At 41.1% G+C, this 18479-nt stretch overlaps 1 protein-coding gene across 1 annotated transcript in view; it reads left to right on the top strand.

Annotated features, from left to right (window-relative positions):
* The window catches only part of SORCS3 (sortilin related VPS10 domain containing receptor 3), a 466176-nt gene that overhangs the window by 343503 nt on the left and 104194 nt on the right, over window positions 1-18479 (top strand). Inside the window, exons 10-11 of the mRNA XM_055561093.1 lie at window positions 4095-4274; window positions 16494-16640. Coding sequence (XP_055417068.1) covers window positions 4095-4274; window positions 16494-16640 — 327 coding nt within the window. The remainder of the gene's footprint in view (window positions 1-4094; window positions 4275-16493; window positions 16641-18479) is intronic.

Raw genomic sequence — 18479 nt, forward strand, 5'->3', positions numbered from 1 at the left:
GATATGGCCTTCTGCCTTAGCCCCTGTACATGCCACCTCCTTACTACTTCACCAGTTCATTCCATAGGGTTTTTATAGAGAATCTACTTCCTCAGTTCAGCCCTTGTACACTCCTGCCTAGAAGGTTGCCATGACCTTTTAAAACTTCTCCTTGCCTCTAGCATTGCCCCATTTAAATCCACTCATCACATTGCTTCCACACTGAATATTATCATGTAAAGAACTTGATCATCTTAAACAAAATCTATGCATTAACCAACTCTAATTTTCTCCTTCTGCTTCAAATCTTGTGTCACCTTTGTACCCTCTTCAGGGTAGAACTTCACTGTGCCATACAGAATCCCTTGTAATGTGACCACTTTCTATCTTCATCTTCCTCAGCAGAAAATTGCCTTCAGGCTCTTCTAGGTTCCATACATTCCCCTGAATGCTCCACCCTCTCTCTCACCTCTAAGCCTTTGTACTCCTTTCACCATTTTCAGGATGTCTATTATAGTCCTTAGTCAAGTTCACAAAAGGCTACACAAGTTTGTGATGTCTCCACCACCAAGTGGGAGTCAGGCCCCATGTTTTGTTCTTCTCTGTATTTATTATGGTGTTTGGCACAAGAATGAAGTTATACTGGGCCCAGATTAAATAAAATGTTTCAATAACGCAGAGGTATTTTTATTATTGTCCACCTAGGAAGTTATAAGCTTAAATTTTTCGAAAAGCAACTATGATTCTTCCTATTGACTGTATTGAGAGGGTGTAGGGGGAGTGTTATTTATAATCATTTAAATAAGGAAGTGACACATGCTTTGAAATTAGGTTGGGGTAGCAAGATGAAAGAAATAAGTTTTGTTGTCATTCAGATTCCTATTGGACCAATTTTAAGTAACAGTGCTTTTTTGTTGTTGTTTTTCTAGAAGACTTAATATTCTGATTCTTGGTTGACCCCTGTTCAATTCTAAGACTTGTTAGGAGAGAGGACACATCGTTCAGAGTTTTTCAAGAATTGACGCACCAAATTGCATGTACTAGCATCATCTGGAGGGTTGTTCAGGTGATAGAACCCAAGGTTCCACACCAGACACACTGAATCAGAATCTCAGGCATTGGGTACCCTGAGTCTGCATGCTATCAGGAGCTCCAGGTCATACTGATGCACACTGCATTATACACCCACTGGTAAGGAGTTTAACTTCTTTAGGTAGTCTTAGGCTCAAATCTTAGTAATGTACTTTATTAGCTAAGTGACTTTGACTAGCTAAGGAATTCTCAAGCAGAAATCCCATAACTCTATATAGTAGAGAGTAGTCTCTCATCCTAGAGCCTGGAATTCCTGCTCACCATGTGACACAGTCCCAGTGCAGGTCTAAACTAAGATGCACTCACAGCAAATCTGGCTGCTTCTAATCCTGACCATGTCCCAGTGTTTTAAGTTGTTCCCCCCGCCCCATTCTTTTACATTAGTTTAGTCTAAAATAACTTAGCTCATTCATTTTTATGACCAAAACATCTGGGGAAAGCCAAGCATTTCTATTGCATTTTTAACAGGGTAAGTGAATTTAATCCGAATTTCCTGCAGCTGCTATTTCCCCTCCTACTGGGTTCCTGGGCTTTCATTCCACACCAGCACAACATGACTTCATCAGATGGTTTTTAAGAGTAAGCCTCATTTCCATTTTCAAGCACCTCAGCAGGAACCTGCAATTCTACAAGGTGTGTAAACACAAACGAGCAGAGCAGGTGAGGTCTTAGTCAAGGTGACCTCGGAAGTCCAAGGCTAGAGGCTGAGATTTCACAGAGGATCTCCAATAAAAAAGATCCAGAACTCCTTTTCTTACTTTCCCCACCTCCCAGCTGTCCAAATCAAATGAGTTTGCTTCTTTTCGAAATCAGCTCGGAGGAGCTCTCCATGGTTCTGATATTATAGACGTGGCTGCTCCTGTTTTTTTGTTGAAAGCATATCTGGGAAAGGTTGGTCTAATAAGGTAAAGGCTAGATCCACCCTACGTGTTCACTTACTGTCACTTCCCTTGCCTGTGTCCCTGTCACCAGTGCTTTCTGCATCAGTGACAAGGATGCCTCTCTTTTGCTTTTCCAGCATTCTATTACTCCTTGGCATATGCATTTGTATACTCATAGTTATTCATTTTAAAAATTACTCTTGTGTTGTCAAATGTTTATCCAGGTCAACATTTCCTTCTGACAGTATAAGTTATTTAGGTAATGACTTGAGTTTGTGATAATATGTGTACAGTTCCTAGCCACATATGCAAACTGGGTTTTGAAAACTATTTTGAATTCTGAACTATTAGAAATGATTTTAGAAATGACCCAGTCATTTCTAAATACAATTAGAATTAGGAATTAGGGATACAAATCAAAGTGGCTTGAGGGACCAAGAAGGTAACATTAATATATATATATAGGCAGATGATTGGAGAAGGCAATGGCATCCCACTCCAGTTCTCTTGCCTGGAAAATCCCATGGATGGAGGAGCCTGGGAGGCTGCAGTCCATGGGGTTGCAAAGAGTTGAACACGAGTGAGCGACTTCATTTTCACTTTTCACTTTCATGCATTGGAGAAGGAAATGGCAACCCACTCCAGTGTTCTTTCCTGGAGAATCCCAGGTATGGGGGAGCCTGGTGGGCTGCTGTCTATGGGGTCGCACAGTCGGACACAGTTGGAGTGACTTAGCAGCAGTAGCAGTAGCAGGCAGATGATAGGAATCTTTGGGTGTGGAAGGCTAAGACTTCAATGAGTACTGACTCCATCTAAAATACTACACTTTCAGGTATATGGTAGAGGTTTTGGCCAAACCAAGGGCTTCCCTGGTGGCAGAGAGGTAAAGAAATCCACCTGCCAATGCAGCAGATGTGGGTTCAATCCCTGGGTCAGGAAGATCTCCTGGTAAAGGAAATGGCATCCCACTCCATATGACAGAGGAGCCTGGTGGGCTTCAATCCATGGAGCTGTGAAAAAGTCATATAAGACTTAGTGACTGAACAACAACAACAATAATAATCAGACCAAACAATTATGATTCATATTCATTTCATGGGTCATTCATTTGCAACTTCTGGCTTAGCAGTTATGTATACAACTAGTTAGAAGCTAACAATTAGGTTAAAATCATGTCACAGAGGTTCAAAACATGGTTTGGCTACTTATGAGTTATATAATCTGAAGCAAGTTGGGAAACCTCTGTGTGCCATATTTAATTTCTTAGTAAAATGGAAATAATCATACTACCTCCACTGTAGAATTATTTGGATTTTTTTAATTGAAATAATGCATTTAGATGACTTAGAGTATGCCCAAATGTTAGCTATTTTTATTGGTAGCTTAACCTCTTCACTCTGTTCAGTGAGAAAATTGGAAGCTCAGCGAAGCTGACACATCCAATATCATGCAGCTGACTTATAGTAGAACACTATTATGACCCAGAACTCTGAATTCAAGCTTAAATATCCTTTCCTCTATAAACCATGGTTTTCAAATATTATTCTATTAGCAGTAGAACCACCCCCCCCCCACCTTTTTCTCCTAAAATATTACACAGAACTCCATGATACAGCAAATCTAAGTAGTGCTGGTATGTTTGAAACTGATTTGGAAACCCAGAGCCCCACCCATTGGCTGTGCCTCTGGGCCACCCTTCTTTCAACCCCATCTGAAGATTTCCAAGAAAGGCATGAAAACCACTATCCTAGAAATGTTGAAACCATGAATTAAGATTGAGTGAAAGGAGAGGCCCTGTCTTTTTTTCATGTGTGGGTTTCCTCATGCAAGGTTGTATGTCTCTGTTAGTGCTAACACCAATTTTCAGTTATAAAAATAAAAAATGAAAGTGGATAAATCCCTTGAAGCCATGGAAAATGATACCCACCAAAGCCCCTTACACCCATCTTACTGTCACTTAGCAAGGAGCAGAAATCATGAAGCTCATAATTTATAGCCTTGGCCCAGCACAGAATTGTTTAACATTGCCTATAACTCAAGCTTTCCCTCAGCCATTTCATAAGTCATGGTAATTACTCTGGGTCCCAGTGGGCAAGGAGATACGGAGATCTGCTGCCTTATGGGCTTTCCATCTTCTTACAGGACATGCACATCATTAGTACCAATGAGAACCAAGTGTTTGCAGCCGTCCAGGAATGGAACCAGAATGACACATACAACCTCTACATCTCAGACACACGTGGAATCTACTTCACCCTGGCCATGGAGAACATTAAGAGCAGCCGAGGTCTGATGGGAAACATCATTATTGAATTGTATGAGGTATGTAGCCAACATTATCCTGCACTTGAATCTGCCTCTCTTTTTCATGAGTTCTAACAATATGAACACAAGCATTGGAGTCATGAAGTCCTGAGTTCAGATATCAGCTGTGCGCTTAGCAGTTGTGATTTGGGGCAGGGGACTTAACTTCTCTGTGCCTCAATTCCCTCACCTGTACAATGGGGATAAAACATCTATCTAATAAAATTATTGTGAGAATGAGGGATAGTGTTTATAAAGCACCTTGTGTGGTAGTTGACTCAATAAGCCTTCAACAAATGGTAGCTCGAGTCAATGTCTTAAATATAGCATGATTGCAGGCCAGAAGTGAAGATACTTGATGTCAGTGGTCTCTTAAGTACCCTTTTTAAATCTTTGCTTCTTTCTATGAAGTCTAGGTGGAGGGATTAGTACTATTTATATGCTTTAAATTATTTGGAAAATCATGTTTTATGAGCAACTTTATAAGAGAAGAAAGCAAATATCAGTGGTAAGAGTGAAGGTTCCTCTAAAATGCCGCCAGATGCCAACACCTATGTGTGGGAAAGAACCGGCCTTGACTTAACATTGAAATTTTCTTATTTTTAAATACGATAACCTTCATTGAGTTTATATCTATCTATCTAGATATACATATATCTATCTATCTATCTAGATATACATATGTATATCACTATATATATATATATACACACACACCAGTTAAAGAATAATTTATCTAGGAAACCAAGTGACTCCATTTAGAGACTATATTAAGAAAGCAACCTAATTGTTTCAGTAACCCTAATGATATATTGTATGTCTATACTTCTAGTAACAATGTATGTGATCTTTCTCAGTGAAAGTACTTGACTGACTACTTCAACTAGATGGATTGATTTTAGCAAAGTAGGTGTGTCTCATTATCTCCCACATTTACCAGTAACTTGTGGTCAGACCCATAAATACTGTGCTGGTGGAGGTCATTCATTCCCCATTGCCTCTTGGGGGTGGTAGCTGCAGATTGCTTGCAGAAGCTACTTCCATGTGAGTTTTCCCCTTTGGGATGTGGGAGTGGCTGTCAAAACAGAGAGATGGGTACATGGACTTCTGCTTTACAGTGGTCTCTTCTGAGCCTCTCATGTCAAAGATCCAGTATCCCCTACTCTGGTATCTAAGTTGGTTGCTCTTTTACTAACAGTGATGGAAATATATAAGATCCCAATTATTTTACAAGGTAGAAGGAGGATTGCAAAAAGGCATGGGGTGAATGGAAGTATATAAAAAGAAGGAGAGACATGAATGTCAGGGTAGAAATACCCTGATTTTCTAGGAAGTAGACTGGTGCTGAAATAATTCACTTAGCAACAAGATTCCAGCTTGGGAAATGACCTAGATTTCTTCCCAAAGTTGTAAAGACTGGTAGAGACGACTAAAGAGTGTAAATGGCTTTGAGAAGCTTACATTTTCATGCCTCTGATCACACCAGGAGGCAGAACTATACCTTTGTTATTGTGCAGTAAGTCGTATCTGTGGGAAGGTTTGGATGAATGTTCCCAGGATGGAGGCCATTCCTGTTTGCACAAGTAAGCCTATAGAGGTAAGAGGATTATTCATGCTCCTGTGGTCAGAGCCCATTAAGAGAGGTAGACGTTGCTGCAGATGACCTTTAGTTGAGAAATCCCTGTTTCTCAGACTCTGCTGATATGGTATGGAGTGCATTTTGCCACTGTGCTGTTCCTTTTCCTTAAAAAAAAAAAAAAAAGTTCCTGAAACTCCTTGGTCATTTAGAACAATGAGACATTCTGCTCTGGAGTATGAATCAAAATGAAGAATGTGCCAAGATACATGTGATTTTTTTTTTTTTTTTTAATCTTGCTGAAGTTGGTCTTGTTGAGGGGAAAAAATTACATAGTGTCATTGTGTTCACATAGAAGCAAGATATATTAGGCAAGGTAACTTCTCTAAAGCCAATTCTGTTGTCCTTGTTCTTCCTTCATTTTTATCAGGGTTGATTGTGTCCCTGTATTGTGCTCAAGTCCATGAGGAAAGCAGGAAAGACAAGGGCCCTTCACCTCAGGGAGCTTGCAATCCAGTTTGTTGGGCTTTGAAGGGGTCCATAAATGAATTTCCTCTTCTTCCTGCCCAAGAGTGAAAACAATTGAGATAGAAGCAAAGGGTGAGACAAAAGGAGATCAGATGCCAGCTTTATTGCTTTTAAAAGCATGAAGGAGGAAATGTTCTTGGTAATACTGCTCCCCAGAATTGAACTCATCCATCCAGTCTCAGGCAGAAACTGTGAATCAAAAGCTCTCTTATGGAAGCCTGTCTCCATAACACCACAACCTTGTGATACAGAGGATGTGATCTTTGCAGGCAGGTTCCAAAAATAGTTGAGTTAGGGATGCAGTGCACCAGAATGTTATCGATCTGACTATCAGTACGTTTGCTGTCAGGAGGAAGAAGGGAAGAAGTGGAATGTCAAGAATGACATAAGCCAAGAGTTAGAGAGATGGTATAAATTTTTATGTCCATGAACTAGCCAGTCTAATTGTGTAGAATTGGTTGTCAAGTACAAGAATGAATGCTGGATAAGAAGTTATGGTTCAGATTCTAAAAGGTGTTTAATACCAAGGGAATAAATTGTATCCTGACACTATCTGGACCATGACCATATTGAAGATTTTTAGAGGGTGATGCTGTTTTGCACCTGGATATGCATTCTGTGATCTGGAGATAAAGCTCAATTTAATTGGTCTCTAGGGATCATTAGACTTTAACTTTCTTCACTGGAGATTCTCATAGAAACTGAGATTGTGTACCATATGGCCAGTTAACAAAGAGACTATAATTTTTGTGGACTCTAGATGCCCTTGAGTAATACAGCTGGAAAAAAAAACAGCATGCTTTTACATTCAATTGCATTTAAATTAACACACTTTTGTGAAGTGTATTTTGTTTGATGAAGCTGGTGCATGAGACCATCTACTGGAAAGATGTAAGTGACTCTAATAGAGTTGTGATCATGGTCTAATTTGTATTAGAGGTGTAATTCCTGTATGTTATAGAATTACTGTAAGAGTAAAGCTAATTCTAATTTGATGAATCTGCGAAGTCTTTCAGATGCATAGGTTTAAATGATGAATTATTAGAGCATGGGAGTAAGGCATGCTTGAGTCCCAGCATGAGAAGAGAACAAGAGTCTGATGAGTAGAGGTCCATTTTATTAGAATATGAGATGACCTTGGAAAATAATGGGGATAAAAATTTAAAGATGCTAGGAAAGAGCTTGACTAAAGAGTTGGACATTTATTCTCCAGGCTACTGTATCTGTTTTCTCTTTACATCTAGCAAATAAATATATGCACGACTTAGTCCCTGTGCGAAGTTAATTCAAAGATTTATATTCTAGTGTAACAGGATATCACATCTGTTTTTCCTTGTCTAAGATACGTATAGTTAACACAGATGTGAAGTGGCCTGAGCTGACCGTGGCCACTTGAAGCTACTGGTGTATCATTCTGTCTTCTACGTGAACCTCTTCTTGACATTGGAAAGGGAACAAAGAAACTAAGAATTTATTTGAGAAATTTACCTTCTAGTCTTTGGCACTAAGACACCTTGGAGATCAATGGGGATCAATCTCACCCAACTCCGTAAAATCTAAAGGGAAATATTGTTCATTTCCTGGTCTGTTGGAACAGTTTACTGCTAAAGAGGGACTCTTGTCCACTCCCTGCCTCAGAGTGCAGTATTGTCATGGCTGTAATTATACAATCAGGGGAGAAAATACTTCTTGAAGGCCAAATAATAATCTCTTCTTTAAGATAACAGAGCCCATTCCATCCAAGGTCAATGTTGACAATGAATGTAGTTGATTAGGTGTGTTCACCATTACTCTTACAACACTCTTTTCATGGAGAGTTCTGTTGTTGTTTTCTCATATCTCTAAATATAAACTACATTTCTTCTTAGCTGTTCTCCACTGATAAATCTGGTAACAAATATTATTTCCAACAGTCTCAATTGTATTATGGAAACATGCTTTGAGCTGCTGCATTTTCTTCAGTATTTTCCAACTTGTAAATCTGTACAGTAATAACAATGGCATACCAAATAATTCCTTAAATGCCCTCGTTGAATGAATATATAACACAAGCTACACAGGCATTTTTACAATCCAGAAAAAAAGAAGTAAAAAAGAAACAGGTGAAATTAATTATAATGTTAAATGTTATTTAACTAAAAATCGAAAATACTATCATTTAAGTGTATACTTAATATGAAAAATTACTAATGAAATATTTTATATTTTTGTCATACCAAGTCTATAGTATCCTGGGTGTATTTTACACTTCCCAAGCATCTCAATTCATATGCTAAATTTTCAGCATAAATACTTCATCAGCATTTACATTTCATAAAATTTATAGTAGAAAAGGTAGATTCACATACCCTGGCGATTCCAAGCATATTTAGAAGTTTGCCAGTAACTGAATCTGATATCAGTTTTAAATTTATATTTAAATTGGTTAAAATTAAATAAAACTAAAAGTCAGTTTCTCACTCCTACTGGCCACATTTCAAGTGTTCAGGAGCCCTATGGGGCTAGTGGCTATGGTATTGGACAGCATAACCCTTAATGATATATATATATATATATACACTTTTTCTTATTTATCTATTATAGCATCTCCATGTGGTAGATGTTATTCCCTATTGTGCCTGTGAGAGTACAAAGATGCAGAGAACTTGGTAACTTGATTCGGGTCACACAGCTAGTAAAAGGGAGAAGCTATCTGTGAACCAACTTACGTCCATTTGACCCAAAAGTTCAGCCTCTTCCTATTACAAATTTTTTTTTTTTACATTCATTTTTTTAAATTGAGGTATAATTCATGTGCAGTAAAATTTAACCTTTTTGGTTCTATGAGTCTTAACAGAGATATGTACATCTACCACCATAATCAAGATATAGAGCACTGAATATATAGGATATTGTCCCAAAATATTCCCTCTTATGGCCCTTTTGTGATCACTCTCCTCCCATCCAAAGTCACTGGCAAGCCGATATGATTTCTCTCCCTCCAGTTTTGCCTTTTCTACATTTTCATATGAATGAAATTGTGCAGTAGGGAGTCTTTTGAGTCTAGCTTCTTTCACTTATTATTTTGAGATCCACCCCTCTTATTAAATATCAAGAGATGGTCCTTTCTTTCTATTGCTGAGTAGCACTGCATTGCCTGCATGTGTTCTTGTTTGTTCATTCATTTGCCAGTTGAAGGTTATTCAGGTTGTTTCCAGATCTGTGTGACTATGAATGAAATTTCTGTAAACATTTGTGTGAACATAAGTTTTTCTTTCTCATGGATAAATACCTAGAAGCAGAATTGCTAGGTCCAATGTGTGTGTGTGTTGTTGTTCAGTTCTAAGTCATGTCCAACTCTGCAACACCATAGACTCCTCTGTCCTTCACTGTCTCCCAGAGTTTGCTCAAATTCATGTCCATTGAGTCGGTGATGCTGTCTAACCATCTCATCATCTGCTGCTTCCTTCTCCTTTTGCATTCATTCTTTCCCAGCATCAGGCTCTTCCCCAATGAGTCAGCTCTTCACATCAGGTAGCCAAAGTATTGGAGCTTCAACTTTAGCAACAGTTCTTCCAATGAATATTCAGGATTGATTTCTTTCAGGATTGACTGGTTTGATCTCCTTGCTGTCCAAGGGACTCTCAAAAATGTGTTTATGTTTATAAAAAGCCACCAAGCCATTTCTTAACTGGCAATATCATTTTGTTCTCCACCAGAGATGAAAACAAGTTCTAGTTGCTTCACCTTGGTATTATCAGGTGTGTGTGTGTGCATGTGGGGGGGAGGTGGGGAGTGTGTGGCATGCATGTGTGTTTAGACATTCTTTGAGAGGCCTAGTGGTACTTTGTTAGTTCTATTTAGATTTCCTAATGACTAATTATATCTTGACCTCACTATACTTGGTTGGATGGATAAAATGAAACTCTGAGCCACCCTTAGTGTTCTGGCCTCTTTGCCCATATTATTGACGTTTCGTTGCTTTCCTTGTCTCCAGTGACTGCCCTCCACCCACTGCTTTATCTTGACCTTACATTACCCTTCTTTGGACAGATGGACAACTACTTACAGACTCCGTGGGGACATTTTACCCAAACTAATCTTCTTCAGCTCCTCACCACAGGTCCAACTCTAGGGACAGCCCAAGGCACACCATGATAATTGCTTTTCTCAGCAGAACCCTGGTTCCCTTGTCCTGGGGGCCCAGGAGAGTGAGCGACAGATGAGCATGCCACCTGGACTCAGTGCTCTGCCAAGGGGCTGCTGTCACTGTCCCTGTGCACCTCAGACTGATTCCCAGGGGGAAACTGGGCCATGCAGGCCTGAAATCTTGTATCAATACTACTCTCTTCTGTGGGGACTACCACAAGCTGGTACCTTTCTCCTTGAGCTCTCGGGGCCAACAGCAGCAGCTATGCTTCTGATTTCAAACCACAGTGGCCCATAGCATGTTTAAGTTTATCAGATTCTAAATGCCTCCTTGAATGGAGAAGCTAAAATGTGTGTCTTATTCTCCAGTTTCTTTATACTGCATGTAGTGAAGGCAAGTAGTGTTTCATGGAACTTTTGTTTGGGATATATATATATATATATATATATATATATAGCTACATGTGTACACATATATGCATATATGGTTATGAGTCTACTAGGTGGCAATGGAAATGGATTTCATACTTGGGCTGTGCTTGGAAAGTTTGAAAGCTATTGGCCTAGGATACAGAAAGCAAAGTACCCTCCAAACTTGCAGCCCATTTATTCAAGAGATGGAGCCAAGAAGCAATTCAGCAGCAATGATGGGGCTTAGAAGAATCCAAATACAAATGGAAAGTGTTCCTTTTTTCCCCCAGACAAGACTGAGATTTCTTTGGCATTATGTGCAGCTGCAGGAGGAACACCCTCAGAGATGCATCTGGGTTCCCTCAAAATCTCTCCTTTCTGTATCTTTTCAGTCTCCATTCTCATGATTTTGTTCTCAGACTAAGTGAGGCACACAGAAAATACCCACCCGTGTGGTGGGGTTCTTAGGGGAAAAATGCTAATGTAATATTGGCATATATTTTCCAAGCATGCTTATCCAGAAGAACACAAGAAGCAGCAGAGTGGCTAGTAATTCGTGCTGAAATGCATCAAACTAGGAGGCAGGGGGTGCAGGTGACAGACAAGAGTCTGATTCTGACCTGTTTATGTTCTAGAAATTAGATAGCAAGGCCTCTGGTGCACGATGGAGAGGGGCAACTGGTATGAGAGAGAGAGATGGCGTTATTAACTGGTAATACACAAAAAAAGGTACCAGCCCTGTGTCTAAAGAGAATAACAAAAGGCCTCCATTAGGCAGAAGGTTCTAAGGAAACTCAGATTCGATTCCCTGTGAGGAATTATCAGTAACTGGGTTTGAGACAGACACCTTTGCAGTTGGTTTTAAAGACTGAGGTGTCTGCAGAGCCTCACAGACCTTGGATGAGTATGTGAGGTACCAGCCTTCCTGAAATGGCACTGTCTCTGAGCAGCTAAGGCAGGGAGGGCACCACTGGGAAAGGGCATAACGCTGACACCACTGTCCCTCACCCCACCCTGGCTTCTGTCCTTTCCCACCCTCTGTTCACAATAGGATTCTAATCAATTCCACCCTTGGCCCTTTGTCAAATTCCCCTAGTGGTGTCCTTCCCAGTCTGTTCTCCTCCAGACATGCCCTGTTCGGTTTTTGTTATTTATTTATTTATTTTGTATTTGGGTTGGCATTCTTTATTCTCTTTCAAGGTCAGTCAGGTTACTTAAAAAAAAAAAAGCACTTCTTGTTTCATCAGCTAAATTATGTCATTAAAAATCAAACAAACAAACAAACAAAAAACGGAAGAGCTGACTTCTATGAAAGTCTTTCCCTTTGCTCCCACTGGGATCCTCTCAGAACTGCAATACACCTCAATTCACGATGACCCTCAAAGAATGGGGGTAAGTATGAATACAATTAAAATTTCGAGATATCTGAGTGTTATCTAGAAAATCTGCTGAAGTCTTTTTTATATGTATCTAAACAATTTGAATTACCTTTCCTTTGGAACTTAAATGGAAAGTCAAGACAACATAGATTGCTGTCATTCTAAATATCTCTTCTTATTGCTCAGATGTGGGCAGAGAAGTAATAAAAGTGAGTCAAATCTGTGCTTAGTCTTGAACCGTTCTGGATGATAAATCTCCTCAGTCTGTAGCTACTTGTGGTGATGCTCTTCTTCCTTCAGAATATCAAAGGTATGCAAATCCCAATACATGGGGAACTCTGGCAAGAGTGGTCTACATTATCTGTGATATCCTTTGCCAACCAACGGAGGAAAAAAAGAAAGGGAAGGGCTTATTCCACATTTTTTAAAGTGACAGTTGGCTGAGACCCAAGATAAAATAAGAATTATCCAAAGTCCACAGTGAACTGGTGTCACAGCCGATGATAGGGGCCAGGTCACCAAGCTGGGTCATCTGAGATAGAAGACATCTCAGTTCAGTTCAGTCACTCAGTCGTGTCCAACTCTTTGCAACCTCATGGACTGCAGCATGCCAGGCTCCCTGTCCATCACCAACTCCTAGAGTTTACTCAAACTCATGTCCATTGAGTCAGTGATGCCATCCAGCCATCTCATCCTCTGTCGTCCCCTTCTCCTCCCACCTTCAATCTTTTCCAGCATCAGGGTCTTTTCCAATGAGTCAGTTCTTCACATCTGGTGGCTGAAATATTTGAGTTTCAGCGTAAACATCAGCCCTTCCAATAAATATTCAGGACTGATTTCCTTTAGGATGGACTGGTTGGATCTCCTTGCAGTCCAAGGGACTCTCAAGAGTCTTCTCCAACACCACAGTCCATAAGCATCAATTCTTCAGTGCTCAGCTTTCTTTATAGTCCAACTCACATCCATACATGACTTCTGGAAAAACCATAGTTTGTTTTGACTAGATGGACCTTTGTTGGCAAAGTAATATCTCTGCTTTTTAATATGCTGTCTAAGTTGGTCATAAATTTTCTTCCAAGGAGTAGGTGTCTTTTAATTTCATGGCTGCAGTCACCATCTGCAGTGATTTTGGAGCCCAAATAAATAAAGTCTGTCACTGTTTCTAATGTTTCCCCATCTATTTGCCATGAAGTGATGGGGTCAGATGCCATGATCTTAGTTTTCTGAATGTTGAGTTTTAAGCCAAACTTTTCACTCTCCTCTCTTTACTTTCATCAAGAGGCTCTTTAGTTCTTCTTTGCTTTCTGCCACAAGTGTGGTGTCATCTGCATATCTGAGGTTATTGATATTTCTCCTGGTAATCTTGATTCCAGCTTGTGATTCATCCAGGCCAGCATTTCGCATGATGTACTCTGCTGCTGCTGCTGCTAAGTCACTTCAGTTGTGTCCGACTCTGTGCGACCCCATAGACAGCAGCCCAGCAGGCTCCCCCATCCCTGGGATTCTCCAGGCAAGAACACTGGAGTGGGTTGCCATTTCCTTCTCCAATGCATGAAAGTGAAAAGTGAAAGTGAAGTCGCTCAGTCGTGTCCGACCCTCAGCGACCCCATGGACTGCAGCCTTCCAGGCTCCTCCATCCATGGGATTTTCTAGGCAAGAGTACTGGAGTTGGGTGCCATTGCCTTCTCCGATGATGTACTCTGCATATAAGTTAAACAAGCAGGGTGACAATATATAGCCTGGACGTACTCCTTTCCCAATTTGGAACCGGTTTGTTGTTCCATGTCCAGTTCTGACTGTTGTTTCTTGACCTGCATGCAGATTTCTCAGGAGGCAGGTCAGGTGGTCTGGTATTCCCATCTCTTTCAGAATTTTCCACAGTTTATTGTGATCCTTTATCCTTAATTATCTTATTGATTAACTTTTTAAGAGAACATCTACCTCACTACTAGTCAGGACACTTCAACTTAGCACCATTACAGATTATACCTTGATGCCTTGAAAACTTGTCTACAAACCCCCTCTGAGCAAAATCCTATGTTCTCTGTTTTTATTTATTTTTAATTTTTATTGAAATATAGTTGATTTACAATGTCAGCAGTGGCCACAGGACTGGAAAAGGTCAGTTTTCATTCCAGTCACAAAGAAAGGAAATGCCAAAGAATGCTCAAACTACCATACAATTGCACTCATCTCACATGCTAGTAAAGTAATGCTAACAATTCTCCAAGCCAGGCTTCAGCAATAAGTGAACTGTGGACTTCCAGATGTTCAAGCTGGTTTTAGAAAAGGCAGAGGAACCAGAGATTAAGTTGACAGCATCCGCTGGATCATGGAAAAAACAAGAGAGTTCCAGAAAAACATCTATTTCTGCTTTATTGACTATGCCAAAGCCTTTGACTGTGTGGATCACAATAAACTGTGGAAAATTCTGAAAGAGATGGGAATACCAGACCACCTGACCTGCCTCTTGAGAAACCTATATGCAGGTCAGGAAGCAACAGTTAGAACTGGACATGGAACAACAGACTGGTTCCAAATAGGAAAAGGAGTATGTCAAGGCTGTATATTGTCACCCTGCTTATTTAACTTCTATGCAGAGTACATCATGAGAAATGCTCGGCTGGAGGAAGCACAAGCTGGAATCAAGATTGCCGGGAGAAATATCAATAACCTCAGATATGCAGATGACACCACCCTTATGGCAGAAAGTGAGGAAGAACTAAAGAGCCTCTTTATGAAAGTGAAAGAGAAGAGTGAAAAGGTTGGCTTAAAACTCAACATTCAGAAAACTAAGATCATAGCATCTGGTCCCATCACTTCATGGCAAATAGAAGTGGAAACAGTGGACGCAGTGGCTGACCTTAATTTTCTGGGCTGCAAAACCACTGCAGATGGTGATTGCAGCCATGACATTAAAAGACACTCGCTCTTTGGGAGGAAAGTTATGACCAACCTAGGCAGCATATAAAAAGCAGACACATTACTTTGCCAACAAAGGTCTGTCTAGTTGAAGCTATGGTTTTTCCAGTAGTCATGTATGGATGTGAGAGTTGGACTATAAAGAAAGCTGAACACTGAAGAATCGATATTTTTGAACTGTGGTGTTGGAGAAGACTCTTGAGAGTCTTCTCAGTTGGACTGCAAGGAGATCCAACCAATCCATCCTAAAGGAGATCAGTCCTGGGTGTTCATTGGAGGGACTGATGTTGAAGCTGAAACTCCAATACTTTGGCCACCTGATGAGAAGAGCTGACTCATTTGAAAAGACCCTGATGCTGGGAAAGATTGAGGGCAGGAGGAGAAGGGGATGACAGAGGATGAGATGCCTGGATGGCATCACCAACTCAATGGACATGGGTTTGGATGGACTCTGGGAGTTGGTGATAGACAGGGAGGCCTGGCGTGCTGTGGTTCATGGGGTCGCAAAGAGTTGGACATGACTGAGCAACTGAAGTGAACTGAACAATATTTCAGGTGTACAGAAAAGTGATTCAGTTATATATGTATATGTATATGTATATATATATACACACACACATATGTATACATATATGTGTATGAGTATGTGTGTGTGTATTCTTTTTCAAATTCTTTTCCATTATTATAAGTTATTGTAAAATACTGAATATACTTCTTGGTGCTATGCAGCAGGTCTTTCTTGTTTATCTATTTTATGTATAGTATATGTTGGTTAATCTCAAATGTTCTCTAGGAGTAACTACTTGAGTTGTTATCATCCACTTCCACCCCAGAGGAAATTTTGGTGGTTAATTAAGGATAAATAAGTTAATTAAGGGTAAAGTCCTCTGAACAAAGTACAGAGATGTGTAGAGTGGGGCAAAGAAGATGAGTACAAGGAGGATGGAATATCTGGTTTGTGGCGGGAGGTGGTTGAGGGAGTAGGGGGGTTGTGTGGAGGCCAGCAGCTGCTGATGCTGCTAAGTCGCTTCAGTCGTGTCCGACTCTGTGCGACCCCATAGACGGCAGCCCACCAGGCTCCTCTGTCCCTGGGATTCTCCAGGCAAGAATAATGAGCTTAAACTTCTCCTGTAGACCATGTGGAATGTGACATTTCTCACCATGCTCCTCCTCTTTTCCTCTTGTGTTCTCCAACACACTGTGGACAATCCTGGGGGATTTCTCCCTAGGCTTCTCCAAAACTGTAAGCATTTTGGCCCAACATGGTTCTCCATCTCTCGCCCTTTTTCCTAGGTAGCCGGTATCAAAGGGATATTCCTGGCAAACAAGAAGGTGGATGACCAGGTGAAGACATACATCACCTACAATAAAGGCAGGGATTGGCGCCTCCTGCAAGCTCCAGATGCGGACCTGAGAGGGGACCCAGTGCACTGCCTGCTGGTCAGTGTCCCGGTCTCAGGGAGACCACGGGGCAGACTGCTTACCTGGGGCTGCTCCATCAGGGGCCTCATTCCACCAAAGAGGCCTGAGGAGTGTGCCTGGTGCTGGGCAGGGATTTCCTACAACTCCTAGGGCATTGATCTGTGGACTCCAACTGCCATATCATCTGGATGGAAAGTTCAGTTGGATTCTACAAGCTTTTACTTAAGCGTATACTATGTGCTACAACTTCTAGTAATAGAAAGATGCATAAGACAAAGCCTGTGCCCAAGGGTCCCAGGCAGAGCTCAGTAGTGGTAAATACCTATTAGCTGATACTGATATGACGCCATTTGATAAGTGCTTGAAAATGGGTAAGGTAAGTAAAAGCTGCATTAGAAGCCCAAGAAATGCAGGCTGGTATGTCCACATGGACAAGAGTTAATCTCTCAGCATTCCCAGGGTTCCAGCTGTATGGGATATTGACATAGGCACATGGAGGATCTAATGTATAAGACATGATCTCTGTTCTCAGGGGCCGCAACTCCAAATGAGGAGGGAAGCCATATCATTAACAGTGAAATTCACAACCCTCAGTGCCCTCTTAAAGAGGACATATGTGAGAAACATTTCTACAGTCCCAGAAATGATTATGTTTCTCCTTTGCAAAAAAAGTTGCTTTTCACTACTTACTGAATATTCCAGACATTAGGTTAAAAACTGGGAGTATGGTGGTAAATAGGATTAACATGGCCTTTTCCTTTTGTAGTTTTCAGTCCAGCTCCATGTTTTTGGCTTGGGGTACTAGGAAGGTCAGAGACATATGCCTGCCTGTGTCCAAGAACTGGTCACAGCAAGAATTCCCCCCTCCCTAAACCTTACCCATGGATTCATCTTTTTTTATTAACCTAATTTTCTCCTTTCCCCAATTTCACAATTTTTTTATATATATATTTTTATTATGTGTCTGCTGCTGCTGCTGCTAAGTCGCTTCAGTCGTGTCCGACTCTGTGCGACCCCATAGACGGCAGCCCACTAGGCTCCTCTGTCCCTGGGATTCTCCAGGCAAGAATACTGGAGTGGGTTGCCATTTCCTTCTCCAATGCATGAAAGTGAAAAGTGAAAGTGAAGTCGCTCAGTCGTGCCTGACTCTTAAGTGACCCCATGGACTGCAGCCTACCAGGCTCCACCATCCATGGGATTTTCCAGGCAAGAGTACTGGAGTGGGGTGCCATTGCCTTCTCCTATTATGTGTCTACATCTTTCTAAATCCCTAATCCTTTTAAAGAAACTCAACTAGGGATAAATAAGTAAAGAAGACAAACTTATACAAATTTCAGATAATGGCTTCAGACAATTAAAGTGAAATTCAAAGTAAAATTATAAACAGGAACCAAACACATGAAGCAGAAAGAGGGACCATCTGATTGAAGAAGAGGGTAGAGGGTCAAGACTGTCTCACTTCACTTTCCCCTCCACTGCTCCCAGTGGCCCCCACAGAGCTCCAAGAAGCAGAGTGTGATGGCCATGGTGAAAGATGGGAGAAGGCCAATGTCATCCTGTGGGTGGGAAGGAATGGTCAGGAGGCTTCATGAGGCTGACCATGAACTGGACCTTGATAGATAGAGTGGGGGTAAGAAAGGGGAAGCATACAGTTGTGGTGGGAGCAGGGACAAGAAGGGGCCTATGAATGGTGCTCAGGGCAGGTTCTGATGTGATTCTATCAGCTGTTCAGGGAGAGATGACTCCTGCCCCAGGTCATCTCTTGGGGCAGTGAATAAGTGACTCACATCTAACCCTTGCTGTTCGTGGAAGGTTGGCACCTGCGAGCCCTGCATCTGGTGGGGCAGGGATGCATGT

The sequence above is a fragment of the Bubalus kerabau genome, chromosome 22 (assembly GCF_029407905.1).
Source record: "Bubalus kerabau isolate K-KA32 ecotype Philippines breed swamp buffalo chromosome 22, PCC_UOA_SB_1v2, whole genome shotgun sequence".
Taxonomy (NCBI): Eukaryota; Metazoa; Chordata; class Mammalia; order Artiodactyla; family Bovidae; genus Bubalus; species Bubalus kerabau.